The sequence below is a fragment of the Rhea pennata genome, chromosome 4 (genome assembly GCF_028389875.1).
Source record: "Rhea pennata isolate bPtePen1 chromosome 4, bPtePen1.pri, whole genome shotgun sequence".
Lineage (NCBI taxonomy): Eukaryota > Metazoa > Chordata > Aves > Rheiformes > Rheidae > Rhea > Rhea pennata.
Window position 1 is genome coordinate 20062375 of NC_084666.1, and position 25166 is coordinate 20087540.

The following is a 25166-nucleotide window of genomic DNA, read 5'->3' on the forward strand; positions in this document are numbered from 1 at the left end:
GGTTGTCTACATAGTCAGAAGTCTCCAGACAGCAACTGTGCACCAGGATACCCACTGAATACACAGTAATTCTAGGTTCTTATCTTAAGCATCTAAGCTGATTTCCCAAAGTTGGATGGTCTGAACATATCCAGCCAATTCCTAATTTTTGAGTTTTCATTCTTTTGCTCTGTGAACACGTGCAAACTAAACTATTTCTCTCAGCCTTAGCTGTTAAAATGGTTGTCAGAGGCATAATCAAATTAGACAAATCTCAGTCTTGTTCCCGTAGTTCAGTAGCACACATACCTGTCCACCCTTAAAGGAGAGATCCAGTCGAAACCACTGCCTCAGAGGAAGGCTGAAGCTAGTTTTTACTGCAAGATCATCTCCTCTAATGAGGTGCATCTGAATATGGACATAACCTGACAGAGGAACAACACAGTAAAATAAAAACAGAAAAAAAGAAAAGAGTTTTCACAAAAATATTGATATTAGGAATGGATTTCCTATAGCATTATTCAGAATGATTCCATTTTCTTTATTGCCAACAAAGATGCAGGGACTCACCAAGCAACACATCCATTCTAACAGAATCACACTCCATATTTCAGGTACACATATCAGATGCTAATGCATAGACTCCCACATGAATTCATTGTGTCAAACCATTTTTTCCTGAAGGATAAACCCATGCTAAAGTTAAGACAAACAAGAAGAGCACTACAGTTGATCTCAACCACCAGGAAGCAGATCTGACTTGCAGCAAAGAGCAGAGGGGAACAAGGAGCATTAGTATCTACCCAATGCACTACTGTTGGCATACAACAAAAAGCGCGATGAACAAGTACAAGACGACCCTAGGCCCTATTACTTGAAATTGCAGAAGTCAGACTCATGATCTGAGTTCTTAAAAGCAGAATAATCTATTACGTTAATCTAGTCTACTGCTGTGAATAGAACAGGCTCTAGAACCTCTTCAGCCAAATCTCGTATCAAGCCAATAACTTCTAGTTGAATTGTCATTTTTGTTTATTCTTTACAGAAAAGTTTTTAAAGGAAATAATATGAACAATGGAAAAGGTACCACAGCCCTAAGTCAACTATTCTATTGGTTGGTAACATGACAAAGAAAATAGAAACAGCCAAAATTACAGAAAGGAAGAGATTAGTTGTGAAACTTTACAGAGAGGAACAAAAAGTAATGTCTTATGAAGGAACCATCTGCCTCTCAACCTGTTTTTGGATCAAGAAATTAGAACAAGCTTCTTGAACGACACAGTACAGGAGAGAACTTGAACCATTCGTACTTCCTCTGAGGCTATTCTAAGTTTTCTTTAGGATATAAGAATTGGGTACAATATTACAATATTTATGAAGGCTGTCTATCAAGATCAGACTGTTTAATCCCAGTATATTTTTCCTGACCTACAAGATTCAGTCCATCCTCCTGACAGTACACACTGCTCTTGAAGAAAAAAACAGGAAGAGAGATTTCTTGAAATTAGCCAAGATTAGATGCTATGCAACTATTTTTCAGTTTTACTCCATTAAAATCAAGTAGCTACTTTCCTTTTCAGACATAATGGACAAGAAGCAGCATTTCACAAGTGATCAGTTTCACAAAATAGGTCTGATAATGTATTTAGAAATGTTGTTCTTAGACACAGATCTATAAAGATTACATTAGTACCCTTCAGAAGGCCTTTTACACTATTACTTACCTTCCTCATGTAGAAATACAGCAGGAGTACTATACATTTCTTTTGGATCAATAAAATAGAGTATGCCACAGAGATCCATTTCACAGTAATGCAGTAAATAGAGCCAGATTGAAATGGTGAACCTGCATGAACAAAAAGAAACAATCAGTCCACTGCTGATGAGAAATCTCCCTTTGGTTTTTAAAATCTCTGTCATTTGAAAAGCATGCATCCCACTTTAACTCAGCAAACCTTTTATGCACATGTAACCTTCAAGACAGGACACATCCGATACAGTAAAAATCTGAGAACAAAAGTACTTAAGATTTCTGGATCTGTGACTTCCTTTTACCTCTGCACTTTTGTGGTACGAGAGGAAGGGAGTGTAACCTGAATCAGTTCCAGAATGGTGGATCTGAGCTCTGGCCAGATCCTGCACCAACAGGGAACTGAAAAACACACTGAGACAACTGCGAGTCAACCTCATGCAATCAGACCCCTGGACAAAATCCTCAAATGGATCTTCTTGTAATCTTGATTGTGGAAATCAGTAAAAACTAAGATATCTCTTCTGTGCTAAATGCCAACTGTGGAAACGTGCTTGGGAAAGGTAGTTAAAAACGAATCCAGCCTCTGGATAGCACAGGTATGAACAGCTGTCGCAGAGTTATCACAGGATATATAAAGGTGGAACCTGTGCAAACTACGGAGTTGTAGCGAATAAAAAGCAAACCAAAGACCCAACAATCCTATCTATTGATCAAATTCTGTACAAAGCTGAAGTGATTTCACCGTCTTTGAAGACATTACAAAGCAGATTTGCTGAGGCACTAAAAACAGAATTTATACTACAGTACTTGATTTTTAGGAGCTCCTCTGTGCCTGACTTGAACTGCTTACAGTGCTATTAACAGGAATGTGACCACTTATTTCTGTAACAGCAAAGTTCGGACGATGCTGAATGCTTTTGAAAATTCTAACTCCAGTGGTTATAATGAAACAAAGTATTACAATTATTATTACAGAAGTTCTCTTTTCTTACTGACTTTTAGGAGGAGATATCACTTGTATTTTGCATTTCTACAATTAAGAAAAATGTCAGTATTTCTTTATTTATGATAGAGTTGGGTCAGCTTGCCTTGTTTCCCTTCAGAAAAGCTACAAAACATACAGTATCTTGCATCTTTACCTAAATGAAACCAATGTAGCTCTGAAAGCCTAACAGCTGATTTCTACTTCAAAAAAAAAAATGCAAGCATGGTGTTTTCCCTAACAGAGTCTACACCTTCCGTAGCTCATAGTGCCATATCCTCCACAGGTAGTATGCAGGTGAGGTAGAATGGTTTATAAATCATGATCGCTTGTAAATAGATTATAACCTACAGTCAAACACTGTGCTTCCAGAAATACTACTTAGGCTTGTATATCACTCCTGCCATCTTCCATCTCTGGCAATGCAGCAAGCTTAAATGCTGCAGTCTCCTTTCACTCCTTGACTGTCAGTCTGAGCACATGACTGTTCTGGATGTATTTCTTGGGACGAAGAGTTTGGGACAATGCTGACTCATTTCACATTTTCCATTGCTGCAGAAGGCTGTAAAGACTGCGTAGTCCCTTACAGCCATACTCTAACATCGCTGCAGACTGTCCACTGGCAGCTTCCTAAAATGACAGCTGTCTATCTGCAGTCTGCTTTTATTATACTTAAGCTCATCTGCCCTGTTAAATGACAGAAGCAAACCTGTATTGGAAAGCTTGAGTTCTTTAGTAATCTAAAGCCCTGACTGAAGTCAAACGAGTTAACTTCAGTTTGATCCATCTGCTTCTGTTTTTTGGTGCAATGGGCAGCCTCCATTCACTTAGAGACACCTGAAGAACTGTGAGGACCTCTCCCTCTTCTATTCCACAACCTAGCTATCTGAGGCCGTCACACAGCCACCATGCACAGGCAATGCTTCATGTTAAGACTGGAGAGACAACTTGAACATTGTGGGGAGGGGGAAACTGTGCAGAGCAGAGGAAGAGCCATATATATCCATGCTATATATTCTCATCCAAACCCTTGGTGCCTCCATGCCAAAACCAGAACACAACTGCACTGGTGGGCCAAGGGCAGCAGAGGGTGTAAACCCATCCTGAAGAGGCTAGGAGCTAAAAATTGCTCTGTACTTATGACTTCAGTGCATATTTTGATGCTGTTAGTTCCTAGGGAATCTGTTCTAGCTGGCAAGGCTTTTTTGGCACTCTTCTTGTGACTACAAGCCAAATGCAAACCAGCAGGCAAGTGCAAGTTCCTGTGATCACTTCCTGTCTCTAATAATGTTGCCAAGGGTAACAGCCTCTGGTGCAAGGGAGAGGTATGTCTATTTGTTCCTCTGAAGTACAAAACATGACTGAAGAGTTATGACAGTTTTGGGAAGGGGGAGATGAGTAGAGAAAGGCGACCTTCCCGGTGTGATTCCTCTGTGACTGAACAGCGTGCAGGGCCCAGGTGCTTCACTTGTGTGAAACTAGGACCCTCTACACGGGAATGGTGGAAAGAAACAGTCTAAGCTCAAGCTGGACAATTTGTCTAGGCAGGGGACTCTATCACCAAGGGCCTGCTGCTGCAAAATAAACTAGAGTGTGAATGTAAAAAGAGAAAGCTGTTCCACACTGGCTGCCCTTGCAGGAAACCCTCTTCCGCACTTAAGTCTGCAAAGAGTGTTTGAAATGCAGAGCTCCCTGCAGCGCAGAAAAACTCAGGCTAGGTAGTCATGAGACAGCATTGGTACCGGAAGCAGTCTGATCATGACAGCACATATAAACTAATTTATCCACCCACAGCACCTACCTAGCTAAGTTACACCTACCCCTGCTCTCTCTTTTGCAGCACTGCACTAAAATAAGGATTCTTCTGAAATTGAGCTTAATTTCTTCCAAAACTGAAAGAGAACAGAACAAATGCCTAAATAGTTTCCTTTTGAGACATTTCTCTTATCAGTAGGTAATATTCTTTTTATTGGTGATATATAGCCTAAAAGCCTAAGCTCTGACTATAGTCTTTAATAATTAATTGCAACTAATAATTAATTGCAATTGCATTTCAGTAATTTCCTTGTACTTACATTGGATAATCAATCTGATGTTGTCTGACTGTCTCAAGTTCTCTGTTTTCAAATCGTTCAAATTTCTTCACAATTCCTGTTTTCTCCCCACTGGATGCATATATGAAGCTGAGAATCTGGACACCATCTGCAAAATACAACCTTTCTTAATCTGCCAGAAAACAAGCATTGACAACTGCCCCTCCCATTAACAGCTCATACTTGTACAACGTCAAACATATGAATCACAAAACAGATTAAAAATTAATGCAAACCTCAGAAAGTCCTTAAGCACAAGTTAACTCTTTGTTTCTAAGTACATAACAGTCTTGGTAGTAGTAACCCACAGAAAATAAAGTGACATGGAGTCCATCCCCAGCAGCTATTTAGAAGCAGGGACAGCATGGACTGATTTAAATCTAAGATACTTAAAGCACCAGTTATAATGTCTGCTTAAATTAGTGAGGAGGAAAACTTGATTTATATTATTCATTTAAATATCATTCTACTTTTGGTTATACCTACATGGGAATGCTCCACAGCTCTTGGGCTTGCCCTCCGTTTTATACCAGCCATATGGATAGATATTGCCATGCATAATGCTATACTAAATCTAACTGATAATGCTGCCTCTGCTAACAAACAGGAAAAGTATCTCCAAGAGCATTATATACGATCAGCTTTCCTACAAAAATTAAGCAATTAGATACAAGTTGAAAAAAAAAGAATTCAAAATATTATTGCTTCCTATTTCTTGTTACATTAGATATTTTTATCTATAAGGTACTTAAATACATTTATTTAAATAATGCGTATGATAATGTTTCACAGCATTCATATGCTCTTATTACATGTCTTCAGCAGGTATTTTAGAAAGCCTCTGAAGGTAGTAACTTCCTTGTTCCCCTGTTCGTCCTCAGTGTACTTGCACGCCAATGTAGTGAAATCAAATGATACAAATACTTTTATTGGATTTTCTAGGAGATAAATCTTTGAAAACAAATAACTGTTTTGCTTCTAGGTTCTGCTCTGAATATATAGTGAGAAGAAAAAGAGTTATCAGTAGATGTAAAACTAGAGATAGGCAGAGAGACAAAGATCAGCAGAACTCTGAGAAAACCTGGAAAGTAGAATTGTGGGTTTCAGTAATTTATAAGGTTGGACAATATAGAATATAGGCTTTATATTTAGATAAACAAATACAAATACTTAAATATAAAAATATGCAGCAAATAAAGTATTTCTCTTGCTAGCTAGTAAGATACCCCTACGATATAAAAACTTATTTTTATAGGAATGCTAAAATTTTATGTTTGTGTTAGCAGATTTTAAGTGACTTATTTCTTGTTTACCTGATGATAGTTATTTTTCCTTATGATTTGCGTGAAGCCGTATTTGAACAGAACTCAGAATTGACTAAAATTCTCAAACGTAATGCATCTATTTAATTAACACTAGTCTAAACATACTAGATAGATGAAAAAGTAAATTTATTAAAAACATTTTTGTATTTAAAACTAGTTTATTCTTAAAGTAAAAATTATTTATCCCACTTGAGTTCAGGCAAAAAACCACTATAAAAGTGGAATGGAAAATGAAATACATCTGTTTCTGAAAACATGTTCACAATCTTAAGCAGAAGTCAAGTAGACTTCCTGTATGAGAATTACGTGTGTAGGAACTGCAGAACCGGCCCTGAAATAAGGGACTGAATAAATCTTTCCGAAGAAAATCTCTCTGCGTGATGCCCACTGACATCAGTGAGCTTTAAATAAAGTTCTGTGAACACACATAGAAACCACATGGCAGTGCTGCTAGAAATCTCCCAGCTGCCCGTGACAGAGCAAGCCAGCTCCGAGGGTGTACAGGTTCACGGTCATTTGCAACTCTAACCCTGTTGTTATTAAGCTTACGTATTCAACAATATAGGCCACAACATTTCTGCCACAGAAGTAAGTCATTCTACATAACATTTATTATTTATTACAGGTATGCGCTCTTTAACAACTCAAAGATGATGTTATTGGGCACCAATAGTTCTCTTGAAAAAAAATGAAGTGACATGGCACATACCACTTTCATGAGGGCACTGAGGTATCCTGTTCGCCTGGAGTGTCCACAAATAGTCAGTGCCCCACTGAAGACAAACTTTGTGGTCTTTATACGGGCGTTTAAAAGGTGGAACTGCTTCTAAAAAAGTGTAATTCCTAGCAACTGCCCGCTGATAGCTTTCGTTCTGCTTAACATCATAGCTGCTATCCAATGCATGACTAATCCATGCGTACAGTATCACGCTGTGCACTATTATTGAGTTTCTGATGATATAATCATCTCTGTAAACCATGATGCTTGGAAATTTCAAATGTACTTGTCGTGTTCTACTAACATAAAAGTTCTTCTCGTCCTTCCATCTCCTTCTATATACGGACACCCCAGTCCTGAACTCTGAGGAAGCTATGGCTTCCAGGCTGACAATACAAGGCTTAGAACATAAATACTGAACTGAAACCTCAGAGTTGTTAAAAACTTTCTTTTCCAAAACGTTTAAATGAATAAAGTCCACATGATCCATGTTTTGCTCAAATTGCGGAGTGACTGCTGTTGTCCGTAACGTCTCCTTTCCAAAGGATGGCACGCAATTCTGAAAAAAAAAACCCCAAAACACAGAACTAAGTTTATGTCGTTACTAATATATTCACAGTAACAACAGAAAACAGCACAAGCAAAAAGTTTATATACAGTGCTCAGACTCCAAAATACAAGGATTCTTTCACATGGCAGGTAGCAATGGATTACAGAAGAGATGCTGTCAAAGTTTTCATGGTAACAAGTGGCCTACATCAAGTTAAAAGTTATATAGGCTTCTACACACAAACTGTATTTACAGGGTGTATCCTGCCTTTTCACAAGCAGAATCCGGTTTACTAAGATACTGACTTAGACGTCATGCTATTTACACATGTTCCCACAATCAAGCTAAAGAACAACTACTAAAATTTATTAGCGTTTGTTCTTCGTACTGTTCCTTAGTTGTACTGCTGCATCCTCAAGTTTCTACACATTTTGAAAATTTAGGAATTTTGCTAATTCCTAATTTCATGCAATTACCTGAAAAGCAGGAATAACAGCTAAGGCATTTAGCACCAGTTTCCTGAGAATAAATTCAGGTTTATAAAGCTCTAGGAGCTTAGTACAGAAATGCTCTTATCCTGAAGGTGCACTTACAAATCCAAGCAGCAAACCAGCAGACAGCACTTGCTCAGCTTTTGCTCTCTATAGCCACATATGTTAGAAAGTGCTTTGGGAGTGAGTGCCTTGGCTGGGCCATACACCGGGATTATCCGATGTGATGTTTTCTCTAAAGCTTCAAACCACTCTTTTGTTCCCACTGTGCGGTCAGCAGCTGGCTTGAGACACCGCCAAGGTTGCTGGGGATTACTCAGTCTGGAAGGCCAGCCACTGACCCCGTGCTTCTGTCAGCTTCCTTGATCTAAAATACCCAGAACTGTCACTTAAAAGTCACTGCTTTTAAGTGTGTTAAGTGTTTAAGTAATGTTAACAACAAACTTTAACAAACTGGACTAAAATTCATCTTGGATATCTATCTTGAATTGCTTTGGGTTTTTCATTGCAATTCTTGAAACGTTTAAAAGTGTCAGCCAAACAGTCTGCAGATTTCTACCAGAAGTATGATAATATGACCGGAGGACAAACCTTGCTAATGAGCCAAGATGGGGATCAGTAAAGTCCCTTATGATAACCTCTTCTGCTTTTTTCTGTGTAAAAATTTCAAGACACTGCTTGAGAGCTACACTGAAAAAAACGTTAAGGTGGTGAAAGTTCCAAAGCTGTAAATATTATGAAAAGCCAGAAATAAGACTGCCTATACAACCTCCTTGTTCCTACAGATGATGCTCTTGCATTTAATGATACGATTGAGTGCTACTTTTTCCCCTGGAATTTCTACATCCTTAAACATACAGGAGACCTTTATGTTGCAAGTGGAACACAGCAGTATAGGAGAACAGAGGAGAATTTTTTCCCTAAAACTTTGGCTTTATTTAAGGCAGAAGCTGAAAGCTGTAACTGAGGAAGGAACTTTTGGAAGAGAAAGCAAAATATCATTGCGGGTGGTTGAATAAATTCAGATAATATCCCTAGTTCGTATCCCTAGGTCTTTCCAAACTTGTCACTTAAACCAGTTTCCACAAGAACAATCAACTGTTTTTGTTTTCTTGGTGTCTAAAAAGAGACACAGGAGGCCAGATACGCAGGGATGCTGAATGTTGATAATTATATGTGTAATCACTAAGATGCACACTTTAAACAAATAAAAATGCAAAACACTGCAATGTCAGGATTTAGGCTGAGTACCTGCAAAAAGTAGACTCTTCACAGTAATAGCCTTCCTCCATCTCTGCCTCATTTCTCATTCTGTAAAGGGATACTGTAAAAACTAAATTAACTTTTCTGTCCCTAATGGGAAAGCACAGTAGAAACATCCATTCAAATCTGACAGATTTACCTGCAGGCAAGAGTTTAAATGATATCTGTTAAGTAGGGCCTAATGAGGGTGATAAAAAGGAATAGTTAGCCTTAGGAAGCTGCTGCCCATTGGAAAAGTTACCTCATCATGTAGTAACATATATACACAAAAAAAACAACATAAAAGTCATCAGACAACCTTAATTTTAATACTAATTCTAACATTTTTCAGGTCTTGCCTTGACAAATATACTATTATTTTAAGATTCTTATATAAGTCTTCTTTGGTTATAGGTATTTCTAAAACCATTAAAGGCACATCACAACCACCACAGATTGTTTCAAACCTTTTTTACTTGGTGGAAATCACTTGTATTTATTAAACATCTTCCGACCTTATAATAAAGAGCATTTCTAAACGATGTGATCTGTGTGATGTATCATCATCTTTCTCATGACATAGCTCCCAGATTATGAAAGTCAAAATACATACAGCCAGCTCTCAGTTATCTGAATGATTTATCCAGTGCTGAAATACAGCAGCTGGCTCCCAGCTAAGACAACGTGGGACTTGCAGGGTTTATTAGCTTAAATGTAGCAGTGTGTGCATGTGGCTCTTTGCTTCCAGGCTGAGCCTGAGAGAAATTTAGCTGCTTTTTGTGCTGAGGATCTCAAAGTAGTACTCTCTGCAACCCAAAGTCAGTTCCAGGGAGAACAAGCTGCGTGTTCCTAGAGCACCGAAGCGTGATGCACGGCGACTGCCAACTGCATAAAGTCAACTTCAGTTGTGTTGGTTGTACTGCCTTGGACTGCCTTGGACTTACTGCCAAAACAGCTTCGGTGGACCTACATAAAATTGCTTCTTTGTACTTGTTGGTGCTGGATGTATTGAGACACATGTTGCAAGAAAACATGAATCATGCTTGGGTCTGGTGTTAGGTCAATATCTAATAAATTCTTCTGGAGGCTTGCGTAGTAAGGAGCAGAGTGCATAGAGCCCTAAGTAGCTCCACACAGATCTACTCACAGTAGACTAGAGACAGGAGATTCTTCTAGACCGTGGTTGAGTTTGTTAACCACTTGCTTGCCTCTATATGGTGCTCGTCAGCATACTACATAACATTCATATTATCTAAATGTTTCTACTCTCTTATCTTTTTCCTCCCCATTACCTCAGATAAGGAATATACATTATCCCTGATTATAGAAAGCTAGGATGAAAGGATTACCCAATGCATGCTATTATGAGATTGAAATAAAAAAGGTTCCCCAGTGTAGTAAATGGAGCCCTTAACTCAGGCCAGCTACGTTGGATTAAAAACATTACCATAAAAGCAACAGCCAGAGATCAACAAGGAAGGTGCAGGGGCCTCACTGTGTGGGGCAACTTTGTGATGGATACCCTGACTGATGGAGAAACCCATCGGCATGCAGACCATCTCTGAACTTAACTGCCCAAACACATGTATGCTCTGCTTCAGGAGGAATTTGTCAATTTTGAAACTGTTCTCAGCAACTTCCAGGCCCATGCAGGAAACAAGAGAGATCGCATCTTTTCTGTTCCCCTCAGATCTCTTGGGTAACATGAGGAGATTGTCTTAATGAGTTCGACTCCTCCATTTCCATTTCACGTTCTCCTTGAGGCAGGGAGTGTTGCCACATCTCCCTGAGCCTCTATTTCAAAGTCACCCTCAGTGATGGATAGCGTTACTACCTGCATCTGCTCAGAACTTTACTCAGCACCATCAGTAAAGTAACACCAAGTTTGCCAGCTTGGCGGGCGCTCGCACTGTTGAGCAATCATCTCCAGCTGATTTCATAAAACTGCTCCATAATTTTTCAGAAGCTCTGAGCTTATCACAGTCACATGATTATTTTTATAATCACACAAACTATGTGTTTTTTCCCTTGAAATCTTCTGGATCTGGAGAAGGTTGCTCAAGTCATCCCACCGAGTGCTAGGAGTAAATCACTTTTCACAACAATTGGCTAGAAAGCGAAAATTTTGACCTGCGAAATATTACAGAAATCACCCCAAATTATCCCCTTATTAGCTGGAATAAGATCTCAGCGGGGCGCCCCCCTGCGGGAACTCCGCATGACCTGATGAAATCGCACCTGCTCGCACGAAGGCTGCAGACGGCCGCGGCCTTCCACCCGCGAGCACCGGCCGCGCCACGCCGCGCTCGAGGCGCTGTCACGCTACCGGGAGGCTCGGCCCGCCGGGCGCCGCTCCGCCGCCGCGGCTCCCCCGGGCCAGGCGGCTGCCTCGGGGCAGCGCCACACGCTCCGCGCCTCCGCGGTGGCCCCGTCGGTGCCGCGGGGAGCGGCGCGGGGCCCCGCGCGCGGGTCTGCGGCCGTCCCGCGCCCTGCGCGCCGCGGCGGCGCCATGGGCGGCGGCGGCGGGGGCCGCGCTGCGGGGCGAGCGCGGCCCGGCCCGGCGCGGCCCGGCGCGGCCGCCACTCACCGTGAGCAGGAGCAGGAGCAGGAGCAGGAGGCGGAGGCGGCGCGGCGCGGCCGGGGGCTCCGCCGGGCGCCGCATGCTGCCGCGGCGGCTGCGCCCGGCGGCGAGGAGGCTGCGGGCTGCCGGCGCCGCCGACGGGACGCGGCCAGGCGGAGGCGGCTTCCTGGGGGAGGGGCCGCGCCGCCCGGCAGCGCCGCGCAGGTGCCGCGGGCCGGGCCGGAGCGGGCAGGGCCCGCGGGCCGGGCTCCGGCCGGCGCCGCCCCCCGGCGGGGACCGACCCCCTCGGGGCCTCTTCTCCGCGTTCGCCGGCCACTAACGACCGCGCAGCCACGAGACCCCGCGCTGCTCCCGTTGGCGCTAGAGCGTTTTCCGCTCTGCTCCAGAGCCAGGCAGTTTGTGCTGCGCATGGGCACGCCGGGGCGCGGCGCCCGCGGGGCGGCGGCGGGCGCCGGCACTGCCCCGGGGCGCGGCGCCCGCGGGGCGGCGGCGGGCGCCGGCACTGCCCCGGGGCGCGGCGCCCGCGGGGCGGCGGCGGGCGCCGGCACTGCCCCGGGGCGCGGCGCCCGCGGGGCGGCGGCGGGCGCCGGCACTGCCCCGGGGCGCGGCGCCCGCGGGGCGGCGGCGGGCGCCGGCACTGCCCCGGGGCGCGGCGCCCGCGGGGCGGCGGCGGGCGCCGGCACTGCCCCGGGGCGCGGCGCCCGCGGGGCGGCGGCGGGCGCCGGCACTGCCCCGGGGCGCGGCGCCCGCGGGGCGGCGGCGGGCGCCGGCACTGCCCCGGGGCGCGGCGCCCGCGGGGCGGCGGCGGGCGCCGGCACTGCCCCGGGGCGCGGCGCCCGCGGGGCGGCGGCGGGCGCCGGCACTGCCCCGGGGCGCGGCGCCCGCGGGGCGGCGGCGGGCGCCGGCACTGCCCCGGGGCGCGGCGCCCGCGGGGCGGCGGCGGGCGCCGGCACTGCCCCGGGGCGCGGCGCCCGCGGGGCGGCGGCGGGCGCCGGCACTGCCCCGGGGCGCGGCGCCCGCGGGGCGGCGGCGGGCGCCGGCACTGCCCCGGGGCGCGGCGCCCGCGGGGCGGCGGCGGGCGCCGGCACTGCCCCGGGGCGCGGCGCCCGCGGGGCGGCGGCGGGCGCCGGCACTGCCCCGGGGCGCGGCGCCCGCGGGGCGGCGGCGGCGGGCGCGGGTTTCAGGGAACGTTCCTGCCGAACGCCATAAGCGCCCTCTTGGCGCTTCGCGCGCTGCCCGCCGCCGTTAACGGCCGCCCCGCGCCGCCACGCCCCACGTGACACGCCCCACTTCCTGTTTATGCCGGAAGCCGAGGGCGCGCGGTTTCCGGCTGGTGGCCGGTCATGGCGGGCTTCTCGCGCGCTGTGCTCATCTTCGGCGGCTTCGCGGCCGTGGTGGGCGCCGCATTTTACCCCATCTACTTCCGGCCGCTGCTGCAGCTGGAGGAGTACAGTGAGCGGGGGCGCGGCGGCGGCGGGCGCTGGGGGCTGCGGGGGCGGGCGGCGGGGCCCGGGCTCTGGGCACGGCCGGGGGCACCCGCGTGTCCCGGCTCCCTGGGTGAATGGCTGTTGTTCGCCCAAGCAATAACGAACAACTAAATTTAATCATTGGAGGATGATTAAAAGTACACTTAGTTGTTCTCTGGAGTAACTGCGAATAATTACGAATTAATAGGTACAATTTAAGAAGTTATCCAAGCTGTGTTTTTCAGTCCCAACTGAAATGTTCGATGTAAGGCACGTTCTTGGTAGCTTTAGTAATTGCAGTGATTTGCTAGATCTGTAGTCTGTCCGCAGTTGTCTTTGAATGTGACTGGTAAAGGAAAACACACTCTCCTGCTAGAAGCACAGCAAAGGGAACCTGCTCAAACCTGTCAAAGGGGCACAACTGGCCCATTTTTTCCCTAGCTGTGAGTTACTTTGTAACCAGGGAGCTTTTGAGGACTTGACAATATGGGATGCGCTGTGTGAAACATCAGCGGTGCAGTCTGGTGCTCTGTGTTGCAGGAGCAGTGGGGGGAGTGTATGTTATTCCTAAACCTCTATTAACTGCTGTAAAAGGAAAAGAGGAAAAGTTTTGGTATAACAAATCTTATTCCATTACTTGAACTTTTACAAGTTTGAGAGACTTATGACAATAAAATCAAGATTCATATGGTTAAGCTCTTCAGGTGGCTAAAGGGATTTTTAGGAGGAAAAAAAAAAAAGCTTAACCAACTTATTGATCTTCTCAGAGGAACTTCAGCCTCACGTCTATGCTGAAGTAAAACTTAACTTGCAAGCAATCAAAATTGTTTAAACAAGTTATGTTTATGAACTTGGAAACTACCTGCAAAGATACATTTTTTGCTCTGTGTTCCCATTTAAAAAAACTTACTCTTACTTTTGCTTGTGATATGCTTTCTGAAAACGGTACAAGTGTGACTCAGGATTAGGCAAATAATAGAAATAATGGGTAAGCTTTCTCCTTTCTACTTGTGAATTATATGATTAATCCTGGCAGGTTGGATTTTTAATCTTCACACAGGGTAGGCAGTATGCAGTTAGTATGTATTTAAACTTGCTATTTAATATGTGATTCTAGGCTTTATTTATTGCATGTTGATCAAAATCTGCTTTGGTGATACCTTTATTAATTTCCTGTGGGCTTTTCTTGACATCACTGTGGTATGTGAGAGTGCTGCATAAGCATTCATTTTCGTAGCAGTCTGATGTGAACATGGAATTTCATACTTGTTGTGCTTGAGAAGCATTAGTTTTAATCTTTGATTTACAAGTGTTGTAATTTTCAGAACTGTCTTGTGAACTGTATGACAGCGAAGCTCCTGTTGAAGCTCCCATTGACTCAAGCTATGGGTGAACACCCAATATTTCTTTGTATTGGGAAGCTGGTTCTGAAGTCAGACATCTGAAGTAGTATCACATAGTAATGCTGCAAAACACAAGAATAGATTTTAATTCTGAGGAATAACATTCAATGTGTAAACATGATATATTTTCTTTCTTCCATCTTGTCTTTATTGTGCATCTTCCAAGTTCTGGCAAAGGAGGCACAGGAGTGCAGTAGTGTTATCAGGACAGCCTGGTAACACATAGTACTTGTGCATTCTCAGTGAGAGTAGGATGCTCATAAATTTTGATTTTAAGGTGGACTTAGTTCCAGGTTTCCCCAGAGGATGTACAATTTTTTTTTTTTTTTTTTTTTTTTTTTTTTTTTTTGGGTGAGGGGGAGCTTAAAAGTTCAATGGGATGAGAAAAAGGCCAATCCAGCCAAGCTTTGGTTTTGAGCTACAAAGCACTACAATAGGAAAGCACTTAACAGGATATAGATTTGCCCATTTCTGCTCTTGGAAGTGGTTGAAACTTAAAAACCTGAGACAGATCCATTGCATGGAAAATACTGATCATAATATTTAATTTTATAACATTTACAAGCAATGACTTTATAGATGCTGCCATGAAATCTGTTTGTGATCAAATGTAACATCTTTCAGGACGTGAAATTAGGAATCACCATTTCTGGAAAGAATAAAACTCTTAAAGTTTTATGTTGAGCATATGAGTGAGAGTTCCAAAAGATACTAGCCATTCTTTAAATTATGGTGTCATGGCAGATATTTTTCCATCTTTTTTTAAGTAGTAGTCATTACTTCAAGATGGTTAGTCTATAGTTTGTTGATAACCTTCTGAAATAGACCTGCTCTTCATTATGTAGACCAGAATTTACAGGACAGCCTCCAGAATGAATATAATTTTCAATATCATTTTATTAGATGCTATCAGAATGTCTGGTATTTTCCTTTTATTAGTATTATTCTTTCTGTTCTCTTTTCTAGAGAAAGAGCAGTCAATAAACCGAGTTGGTATTGTTCAAGAGAATATTCAGCCTCCAGGTATGCTCGATTCATGCGTTTGTAGTCATTGTTTCCCAGGCCTTGTGAAGTAATATTTCTGTGGACTTATAGAATAGATTCAAGTAATATGTTAATTTATTTTAATTTTATAATAAACTGAACAAGAAAAAGTTTCATTGGGCCAGTTCTTCACTTAAAAATTTTGAATTTAACAAAGCTTGTTTTTAAATTGACTTAACTTGACTTAACCAAATAAGTTTTACTGATTCTGGTATTTCCATGCTTTATTAAACAGATGCCAAATTCCACATCAGAAATTAATTTCTAAACCAGCTCAAGGTGAGGAGCAACCATAAGTGGTCTGAGGCCTAGTTGTAAAAAATACACTTTCTGTGCTCTTGCGTTGTGGCATACTGCTTTTCAATTCAGCTTAGGCACATTTTATGAGTTGTAGCTCATAAACCAGTACCTTCCAGCCTCACAGGAGGAGGAGTAAGTCAGAAATCCAGTACATTCAGGAAATTTTTGAATGTAATGCTAGGAGCTTGATAGTTGCTGCTACTGGTCGAAGGGATAGAAAAGCATATGGGGGTGGGGGGGAAGGTAGATGATGGACCTCCCTGATAGCTTGCTTTTTCATAGATCATGGAACTGGTATTAAGTATTCAAGGTTGAAGCTTCCCATTTATATGCATGAGAATGCTTGTCTTGATGAAATAGTTCGTATCCAAGTATATTAAAGGGTAATTTTTTTCTGTTAAAAAAAGAAAACTAACATCAATGGAGAATCAAATTGAATTAATGCCATGTCCTTACTATGCTTATCAGTTAAGTCATCAGTGCAGGACTCGCAGTCCAAGCAAGTGCTGAAACACTGAAGTGAAATAGGAAGAGTTATGCTTTTTTTTTTTTTTTTTTTTTTAATGAAACATTAAAGAGAATGGACCTGTCTCACTTATGAGATGTATGTTCTTGATGACCAAGGCTCCTCAATATAAATTTTCATCATCAGCTAAATTTAGATGAAGAAGCTGAGATCCACTAGTTGAAAGCAAAATCTGGACAAATTCAAATACAAAATGTTATTCTAAATCATGGTAATAATATTGGAACACCTTGCTTATGGATGTGATAGATTTTCCATTATTCGAAGCTTAAGATCAAGATGAAATTGTCTTTCTAAAATATTTTAGAAAGCTTAAGCAGAGTTGTGAGCTGAGTACAGAACTGTTACAGAGGTTCTTTCGCTGTTTTGTATACAAGGTTGGAACAGCAGAGAAAACTTGTTTCAACAGCCATGTTCTGAACTGCTGGAATTTCACATTTGATTTGTAGGACTGAAAGTTTGGTCTGATCCATTTGGAAGAAAGTAATGTTGCTGGCTGAGTGCATTGCATGGCGGGACTGAAGATGTCCATCTTTGGTTGCCTTTTCTTATGCTGAAGTGTGTCTTCAAGTGTTGCTGGAGAAGAATGCTGAAAATGCTGTGTGGACACATGAGGAGAAACAAACACTACTGATTGAAATACCAAGAGCAAAAAACATACTATTTTGACAATGGATCCTGGGGCATAATGCACAAACTGAGCTGGATGATTCTTGAATGTAGAACTGAAATATTTATTTCCTTGACAAGAGGGAAGTGGAATTGTTTTTGTGGTTAATCTGTAAACATTTCTAGAATAAATTATGAATAGAATAAATGATGCAGACCATTACAGCTTCCTTCCTGGTATGAGAATTACTTTTTGTGGTTTTATTATGAAAATGTAATAGAATGATAGAAATATATAGTGAGAGAGACTGGTGCAGAAAATATAACACGAGCATAAATTCGTATACTAAAATTTCTTCCTTTAAACCAGTGTGTGCTTTTTTTCATTTGATTGGTTGTTTTGCAAATAGGTTATCACTAAATGTTGGAGTGGAAAAATAGACCCTTTAAAGGTTCTGTTTTAAAAATTACTTTTTTTATTCTGAGAATAATGATCATTAGAAAAATATAGTAAAGGATTGCCTCTGCTGAAAAGCTTTAACTTAATTGGATGCCTTTCAGAACAATAAGTTATGAATAAACCAAGTGTTTTCGGAAGAACTGACTATAAACTATAACTATGATCTATAACCTATCTGCTATTGCCAAAGTGCTAATACAGCATGTTCATTTAATGGAATTTACTACCTTTTTTTCCTCACTTCTCACTTTATTCTCAGCACTTCATTATTGGCAGCAACATGTTAAAGACCATTGCAAGATCTATGTAATTTCCATGAGCGTATGCACAGTGAGTATTATTTATTAAATATTAGAAAGTGTTAGTTTATTTTTATATGCATCACACACTTTAATAATAATTCAGATAAAAGACTTGACATGTATGGTGATTTTTTCAAACCATAATTCTGTTATCCTTTATTCATTTTATACCTTTCATTGTCATTCCCTTTCCACTCAGAGAAACACTTCTGGTTTTAGGAGGTTTTTAAGAGAATTCTGTTATCACAGTAAGCATTACAATTTCAGTTTGCTTACCAGGAAAATGTGACCACAGTTGATGCCTGTGAGTTCGCAGGTGCTTTCATACAGTACCTAATGGCTGAAGCCAGAAGGAGTCTACTGCATTCACTTGAGTGATGTTGACAGAAATTTCACTGCATTGCATAGCATAGCACTGTCACAATGCTGCTAGTTCAGTCTTTGCTAGTAAAAGAATAAATTAACAAAATAAAGAACAAAGAGGTTTCTAACACTTAAAACGTTTCTTCTATGAAAGTAGTGCCTAATATGGCACTATGTATTTAGTATATATAACTGACTAGCTGCAAAAGAGAGGAGTGTTACAGAAGAAACTGAATTTTTTTAATGTTGCTGCTGCTTCTGTGAATTTGTAGCATAAATACTTTGAAAAAATTTACATTATGTAGTATGGAGCAGTTATTAACCCATCACTTCTGCAGGGTAAATAATCTGACAGAGGTCATTAAATTATTTGATCAGATTTTAGGAGATAAGACTGAATCTCTGCTACTCACCTACTTTGTGATGATGAATAATTTGCTGAGTCTGGCTCTTGCCTAGGGAAACATTAGATAGTTTCAGCACAGTGGCAGCATGCTAGCAGGTTCTTACCCTTTTGCCTTCATTTTATTCGGATGTGTTTATAAAAATCTTACATACCTGTTGGTCATGATCTGTAGTTCATGAAAGTGCAATGACAACATATGCAAATAAGCTTAAGAAGTTTTGTAATATCTTGTAAAGAATTTGCAGCAGTGCATACCTGTTGCTTACTATTGCAGTTTATTCACTGCAGAATGATGTCAATTCGCTACAGAAAATGTCTTTTTTTTAATATCACCCTCTTGTTTGCTGTGATCCATCTAATTAAGTGTTATGTTAATCCATAACATGTTAAAAGTGTTAGGATAGTGAAAGTCTTTTTCAAATGTTTAATATTTTGTCTGTTTAAAAACAATTATTCTTCTTGGAAACGAATAAAAAATAAAAAGTGAACAAGGAATATATTGCGGTAACTCCCTTGAAGTTTTACCTAAGTTTTCTGCTATTTCTTTGGCCTTTGCCAGTTGCCTGGAGATTTGCCAGAGATTCAAATCCTATGCCCGGTTACAGGTGAAGTTGGGTAGACAGCAAATTGTCCTCCACAGAACTCTTATTCATCTTAGTCAGAAAGTAAGAATTCTTGTTACTTTTGTAGCCTGCAATAATGATTATTTCTCAACACAAGCACATCAAGATGTTAGATGACTTCATAAGTATTCATAATTTCACATAATTATTAATAATTGTTAATACTTCAGAAATATCAGTATGACTAATCTGCCTTTTGCAGCAGAACTGATTTGGTAGTTTTGGTCTACCTTCTCTGATTGTCCTAATAGAAAGTTTGGGATAAAGCATCTAATTGAAATATTTTTAAGGATGTTTTAATTGGGTGTATTTTGTGGTTTAAATACATTTCACTTATTTGTTCTAGATGAAATATGAACAGAAAATATCACTTCAGCATTTGAGGATTGAATAACAATTTTAAACAGTGCTTTGACATCCTAACAGGAAAAAGAATGATAGTACTAAAGTACTGTCTGCTGATTAAACTGATTAGTTTTGAAGTTCTTAATACTTGTGTATGAAGATCAAGGGCTTTTTGTTTTAAATGCAGCATGACTGAAGCATTACGAACTGCTGATGATACAGTAAAGTTGACAAACACAAACTCTTCAGGAAGAGTGAATATGGCAAAAGCTACTAGCAAGTTGCCAGGTGATACAAATGAGGAAGAAAAATGGGATTCTTAAATATTTGTTGAATATTACATTTGATTTATTGAGATTATTCCTAATGGTAAGCTGAGAAGGGATATATTTTTTCTTTAATACTCAAACATACTGAATACCTGTAACTGATCACTGCAAATTTTACTATATGTATACCCTCCCACAAAAACAGGCCACAGAAGAAGAAGCAGTTCTTGTGATTTGGCTGTTTTCTACACCAAAATAAATCATGTGTTTTCCCTTCTTGCACTCTAGCAATAATTAACTACTCATTTTCTCAGAACTGTGAACACTCCTACTGACCTTCTTTATGTTAATATGTAGACGCAGCAGTAAATGAAAAGCTACGTTGGCTTTTTTGTTGGGCCACACAGCCCAAACAGTGTGTTTGCTAGTGGAAGGAAAATATTTTCCAGCTTCTGAGAAACTGCTGCAGAAGCTATACTGTTTATGTTTGGACAATGTATGACTGGAGGGCAAAAAACAAAGTGCAGGTTAAAGCATAAATTACTCTAATTTCGCATTTTAGCATATGAGCCTAGGTGTGTTCCTGCATAGTGTAGATTGTGTGGGTCTTGCAAGAAAAGTGGTGTAGTGGTTAAGAGACTGTTTTGGAAATTAGGGCGCTTGTGGTCAGTTCTCTGTTTCACTACACTTTTTCTGGCAGTGGGTAAGTAATTTAGCCTTTGAGCTTTAGTTCTCTGGCTGTAAAATGGGAATAATAGTATTCCCCTACCTTGCAAGGCATGGTGGGGATAAATACGGCTGCTAGAGGAGGATCTTACGTGAATTGGGAACAAAGTTTAAACTGTAAACCCCGACAGCAATGAGTGTAATTGCTTACCTGCTTTGTTCCTTAGTTGGCCTTTCTGAAAAGGAACTGGCAGTCGTATTACTTGCACAGATGGTGTGGACCACATTCCGATCTTTGAAACCTGCTGCCACAAAAAATCAAAGAATAGAGCCATAACCTTTTGTTATTTGTAAAACTCGTATTGCTTGTTCAGTGCTTATGACTTCCTTCAGAGAGTGTTCCTTTGGATCACAGCTGCTCCTGCCCTTTGCTTCTGTTCTGTGACACCGTTTTCTGTGTGTTTTACTCTTCTCTTGGAGTGTATCTTCTGGGAGTACAGGTTGGACAGACTTCTGGCTTTCAGCTTGGTATGCCACTAGTGTGTTCAGTGAGGAGCTAATTACTTCTCTGGATTCTCTCAGGCCAAGTTCTGTGCTACTATGGCAATGCTATCACAGCCTAAATACAGATGCGTCTGACAGAAGACTGGAGCGGACATACTTTACATCTATTTCTTTGTCGTTTATGCTCCCTTACTCTTTCTTCTGTTGCTTCCATGCCTTTCCATCATACCAATCAAATCAGCAGTGACATGGTTAATGGAACCGCTCTGCAAGGTTTTTTTTGTTTGTTTTTTTTTCTTTTTCTGGAAAACATTTTTGTCCTTGTCTTCTGCAATAGTAGAATGACATTCCCTTCTGTCGTTTGCCTACTGAAAAGTAACTATGAGCCTTGCAAGAGAGCTACAAGTACCAAGCAGGGGAAACTGGATCATGGTTAAAGCAGGTAAGGAAGAACTGGAGGTATTGCAGGGAAGAAGATTGTCCTGAAGCTCTGGAGGACCATCCAGTTTTGGAGGTAGAGTGGTGGATATGAAAAGGAGACAAGGCATACTGGTCAGCTGAACGGGCAGAGGCACAAGTGATGTGGGCAATAGTCCATGGGAGACAAGCCTTCATTAACTCTACTGCTCACAGAACAAATTGGGACACCCTCTTCCTCTTCTTTTTCCTTCCCAGCAGATCAGAAGTAAGCATTTCAAAAGAAAGTTCCTAGTAAAGACAATGACGTTATCATGAGAGGAGAACATCTGAGAAGAAAAAAATTACTACGATCCTTCATTTTATCCTACCTTAAGAAGTCAGAAATCATAGGATAATCCAGGTTGGAAGGGACCTCATACTGAAAAGTATCTTTCAGGTCACTGGAAAAGTGCTTCCTTCACTATGAACTTTTTCCTGTGATTCAGTACAGTGAGTATCAGCAATACCAATCAGGGTAGAGGAGGAAGGTACTCCCATTGCTTCAGCAGGAATTCCTGTAGGAGGAGTCCTTCTCAGCCACCTATTCACTCTGCGAACTGAGTGGCTCAGGTACAGTTAAAGAATGTATTTATTCTTTTCATCCTGGATGAAGAGAAGCCACTGTGGATATTAATCATTAGCATTTGCTCCCTAGTCTGTTATCTGAGTCTTTTGGGATGCCCAGTGATTATAGCAGATCTTTAGATCCAGATCTCCTCTCCACCTACAGGTAAGAGAAAGGTTCATACAAGAGCTCTAACTGGTGCCATTACTGACTGAACAGTACCATTAGGAGTCTCCTGAAGCCTGGAAAGCAGGTAATTTTAGTAAGAAAATCTTCATCTGCTTGCAGCTTCCTCTAAAATTAGCTTTCCATTCCCCTGGTCCTCCTTATAGCCATCCTGTGGACGGCTAACAGGCTTGTCGGATGTCCTGTATAACAAGAAATTTCTTACAGATCAATCCCAAATCCAAGGGATTACAATCCATTACAAGCATGTGGGATGTTACTTTTCCCTGTGTTTTCTGTTTTTTTTTCCTATGGGTTATGTGATTTTGTGGCCTTTGCGCCTGCTCCCTGCCTACCTCTCTCTGCTTTTCGTTCAAAGCGATGAAGCCAGCAGCACTACTAGCAGAAAAAGCTTGTAGGGAACTGGGAAGGATCTAAGCAAGGCATCCCCATATGTGAGGTCTGGTAATCCTATTAGCCTATCACAGACTTCCTCCTAGTGGTTTTCAACTAACAAGCTTTCAGTTCATGGTAAGAATTCTTGTTATTTTTTGCTGTTACACTTAGTATGGTTAAATTTTGTTCCATAGCTATTGTTCTAGTTATTCCAAGTCTTTGGTCCTGACACTGCCTCCCAAGTCGTTCAGTCAGAACTTTTCATTGGTATACTACTACTTTTTGTGCCAATTGTATGAAATTTCTCCCAGGACAGTTTTTTGAGGAATACCACTACTAAAATTCTTCTAGAGCAATATTCCCTTTTGTCATTTCCCCTTTAGCTGACTCAACACCTGGCTTACAATTCTTCTGCTAATCTTAACTAATATGGTATCATTCCAAATGCTTTACTTAAGTCCAGATAGACTGTATCTCCTGAATTCCTGTCATGCTGGCAAACCAGTTACCTTAATAGGTAGCCAGATTAATATTCTGATATGTTCTACTTTTGTAATTTTTATTTATGTCTATATATACACCAACATTTTTCATTGTTCATTACTTTGAATTCACTGTAACTCTTGTATACTCTTCTGGTAAGAATAATGGCTAAGTAGACGTTTTCCAAGAGAAGTCATAGAAGAACCTGGACATCCCACATATGCTTTTTGTCTGGATGCATCATAATGCGTACAAAACAAAGGATTAGAATTATTAGAGCTAACTAAATACCATGAGAGTTACCCGCCTTTCCAGCTTGAACAGAAAGGAGATGTTTGCTGTTATTGCTTACTTTCCAAAAGCTCAGAATTTTTATTCATCCTGTCTCTGTGTCATTAATTATTGACTAAAAGAACTAGGCCTGGCTAATAGAAAATTGCTATAAAGATAGCTCAAGAACACAATGCTAGTTTTATTTAGTCACAAAAACTATCACTCATCAAGCTCTCAGAAGGGGATGGGCAATTAACAGACCTTATTGACAAAAAACATGATGTATTCAAGTTAATCAACATCTCCAAATTCATTGGCAAAATTGTTCAGAGGAATGCAAAAGAATTTAAATCTGGTTCTTATTTTCACAGATAAGCAGATATGTATTGCTTAGAAAGGCTCGTGACAAAGCAGACAGGACATCCAGATAATGATCACCTTGAAGAACGTAAGTTTTTCTTGGCTTCAATCCTTTGGAATTACAGAAGAGGTACACACAATGGTACAAATGTAATATTTCAGTTGAGATTATTGTTTAAGTGGAAATATGTTTTGATGATGCTTTGTGATCTATTTGTGAACTGTCATATCCTTGAGACCTACAATATGATCTATATAGTCTGTTGGATCTTAGAAATTCTGAAGATGCATTACTTCATCCAGCTTCATGTCCTACGAACAGCCACTCAGTTCACCCCAGTTCACCCCACCCTTTTCCTTGAATCTTCTTGTGATGGTGTGCTCTATTGAAAGTTCTGATCACCTCTAAGTCTCAGAAGAGAGAAAGGTATTTCATTTCTGTTATTTTTGGCCTTCCAAAATAAAACAATGTTTGCTTTCTGTTGAGATTCAGAAACACCACAGGGGAGAGCTCTTAAAACTGTCTTCATATTCAAGTCTATGGATTCGGTATAAACAATTTCACATGAGTATTTCTAAGCTAAAGGCCTTATGTTGTGTGTTCAAAGTCTTCCTTATAACTCTAATGGATTTATCATTTTGTATCATGATAGAAAACATCACAGTGATTCCTATGTAAAGGATTGACAAAGGTGCCACACTCAAATATTTAGAAGTTGGGCATCAGGGGAATTGTTAGATTTAGTACAATATTGTTCCATATAACTACAGTTGCCGGAAGTGCTAGAGAGTTTATGAAGAGGAATCATATGTAGGAAAGGACAAAAGATACTCATTGAGTGGGAACACTCTTGCACCAGATTGAAAGAGGAATGCCACAGATCTGCTAGGGATCTGTCCAATGTGTTTCCTCTGTGTTTGCATTTCACTAATTGTATGTCCAGTGTGTTTCCTCTGTGTTTACATTTCACTGATCATCTTTCCATTCGCAAACCATTTTAATTATTCCCTTCACACACAGGCTGTCTTAAAAACAGTGAGATCACAGAGTCGTAGAATACTTCAGTCTGGAAAGGATTGTTGTAGGTTATCTAGTCCAATCCCTGCTCAGAGCAGAGCTAATTTCAGAGTCAGATCAGGTCGTGAAGGCTTTCCATCTCCTCTGTCCTGGACAGACTATATCTTTAAAGCCTTTAAAGAGTTCACCTGTATGTCTTTGATGTATATTAATTAAATAGAATAATCCATGAATGCCAGAATAAACTATCGTACTCTCTTAAGGGGACCAACACTAGGAGCTCCAAGCTACGGGCCATTGCTTAGATTTCACAGGATCACAGAATGGTTGAGGTTGGAAGGGACCTCTGGAGATCATCTAGTCCAACCCTGCTCAAGCAGGGTCACCTAGAGCATGTAGGACAGGATGGCACCAGGCAGCTTTGAATATGTCCAGAGAAGGAGACTC

At 41.5% G+C, this 25166-nt stretch overlaps 2 protein-coding genes across 7 annotated transcripts in view; one reads left to right on the top strand and one right to left on the bottom strand.

Moving 5' to 3' along the window:
- Positions 1–11804, bottom strand: part of SEL1L3 (SEL1L family member 3) — a 39145-nt gene extending 27341 nt beyond the window's left edge. For 2 of the 6 annotated variants that reach the window (XM_062575414.1, XM_062575415.1), the window contains exons 1-5: positions 11721–11804; positions 6842–7409; positions 4790–4916; positions 1704–1825; positions 289–404 (exon numbers count right to left, since the gene is read on the bottom strand). In XM_062575414.1, the coding sequence (XP_062431398.1) occupies positions 289–404; positions 1704–1825; positions 4790–4916; positions 6842–7409; positions 11721–11795 (1008 nt within the window). In that variant the 5' untranslated portion in view covers positions 11796–11804. Of the gene's footprint in view, positions 1–288; positions 405–1703; positions 1826–4789; positions 4917–6841; positions 7410–8482; positions 8582–9142; positions 11462–11720 lie in introns of those variants that run through there. The other 4 variants (XM_062575416.1, XM_062575417.1, XM_062575419.1 and 1 more) reach the window with 4 other exon arrangements.
- Positions 11805–12913: 1109 nt separating this feature from the next.
- SMIM20 (small integral membrane protein 20) lies at positions 12914–17292 on the top strand. Its single transcript, XM_062575421.1, has 3 exons — positions 12914–13166; positions 15550–15606; positions 16903–17292. The coding sequence occupies exons 1-3, from the start codon at positions 13058–13060 to the stop codon at positions 16938–16940; spliced, it is 204 nt and encodes a 67-aa protein (XP_062431405.1). The 5' UTR covers positions 12914–13057; the 3' UTR covers positions 16941–17292.
- Positions 17293–25166: the final 7874 nt, after the last annotated feature.

Coding starts and splice junctions, on each gene's coding strand:
- SMIM20 (XM_062575421.1), top strand. CDS start 13,058: ATGGCGGGCTTCTCGCGCGCTGTGCTCATCTTCGGCGGCTTCGCGGCC. Junction 13,167..15,549: donor GCTGCAGCTGGAGGAGTACA/GTGAGCGGGGGC, acceptor TCTCTTTTCTAG/AGAAAGAGCAGTCAATAAAC. Junction 15,607..16,902: donor AGAGAATATTCAGCCTCCAG/GTATGCTCGATT, acceptor TTTGATTTGTAG/GACTGAAAGTTTGGTCTGAT.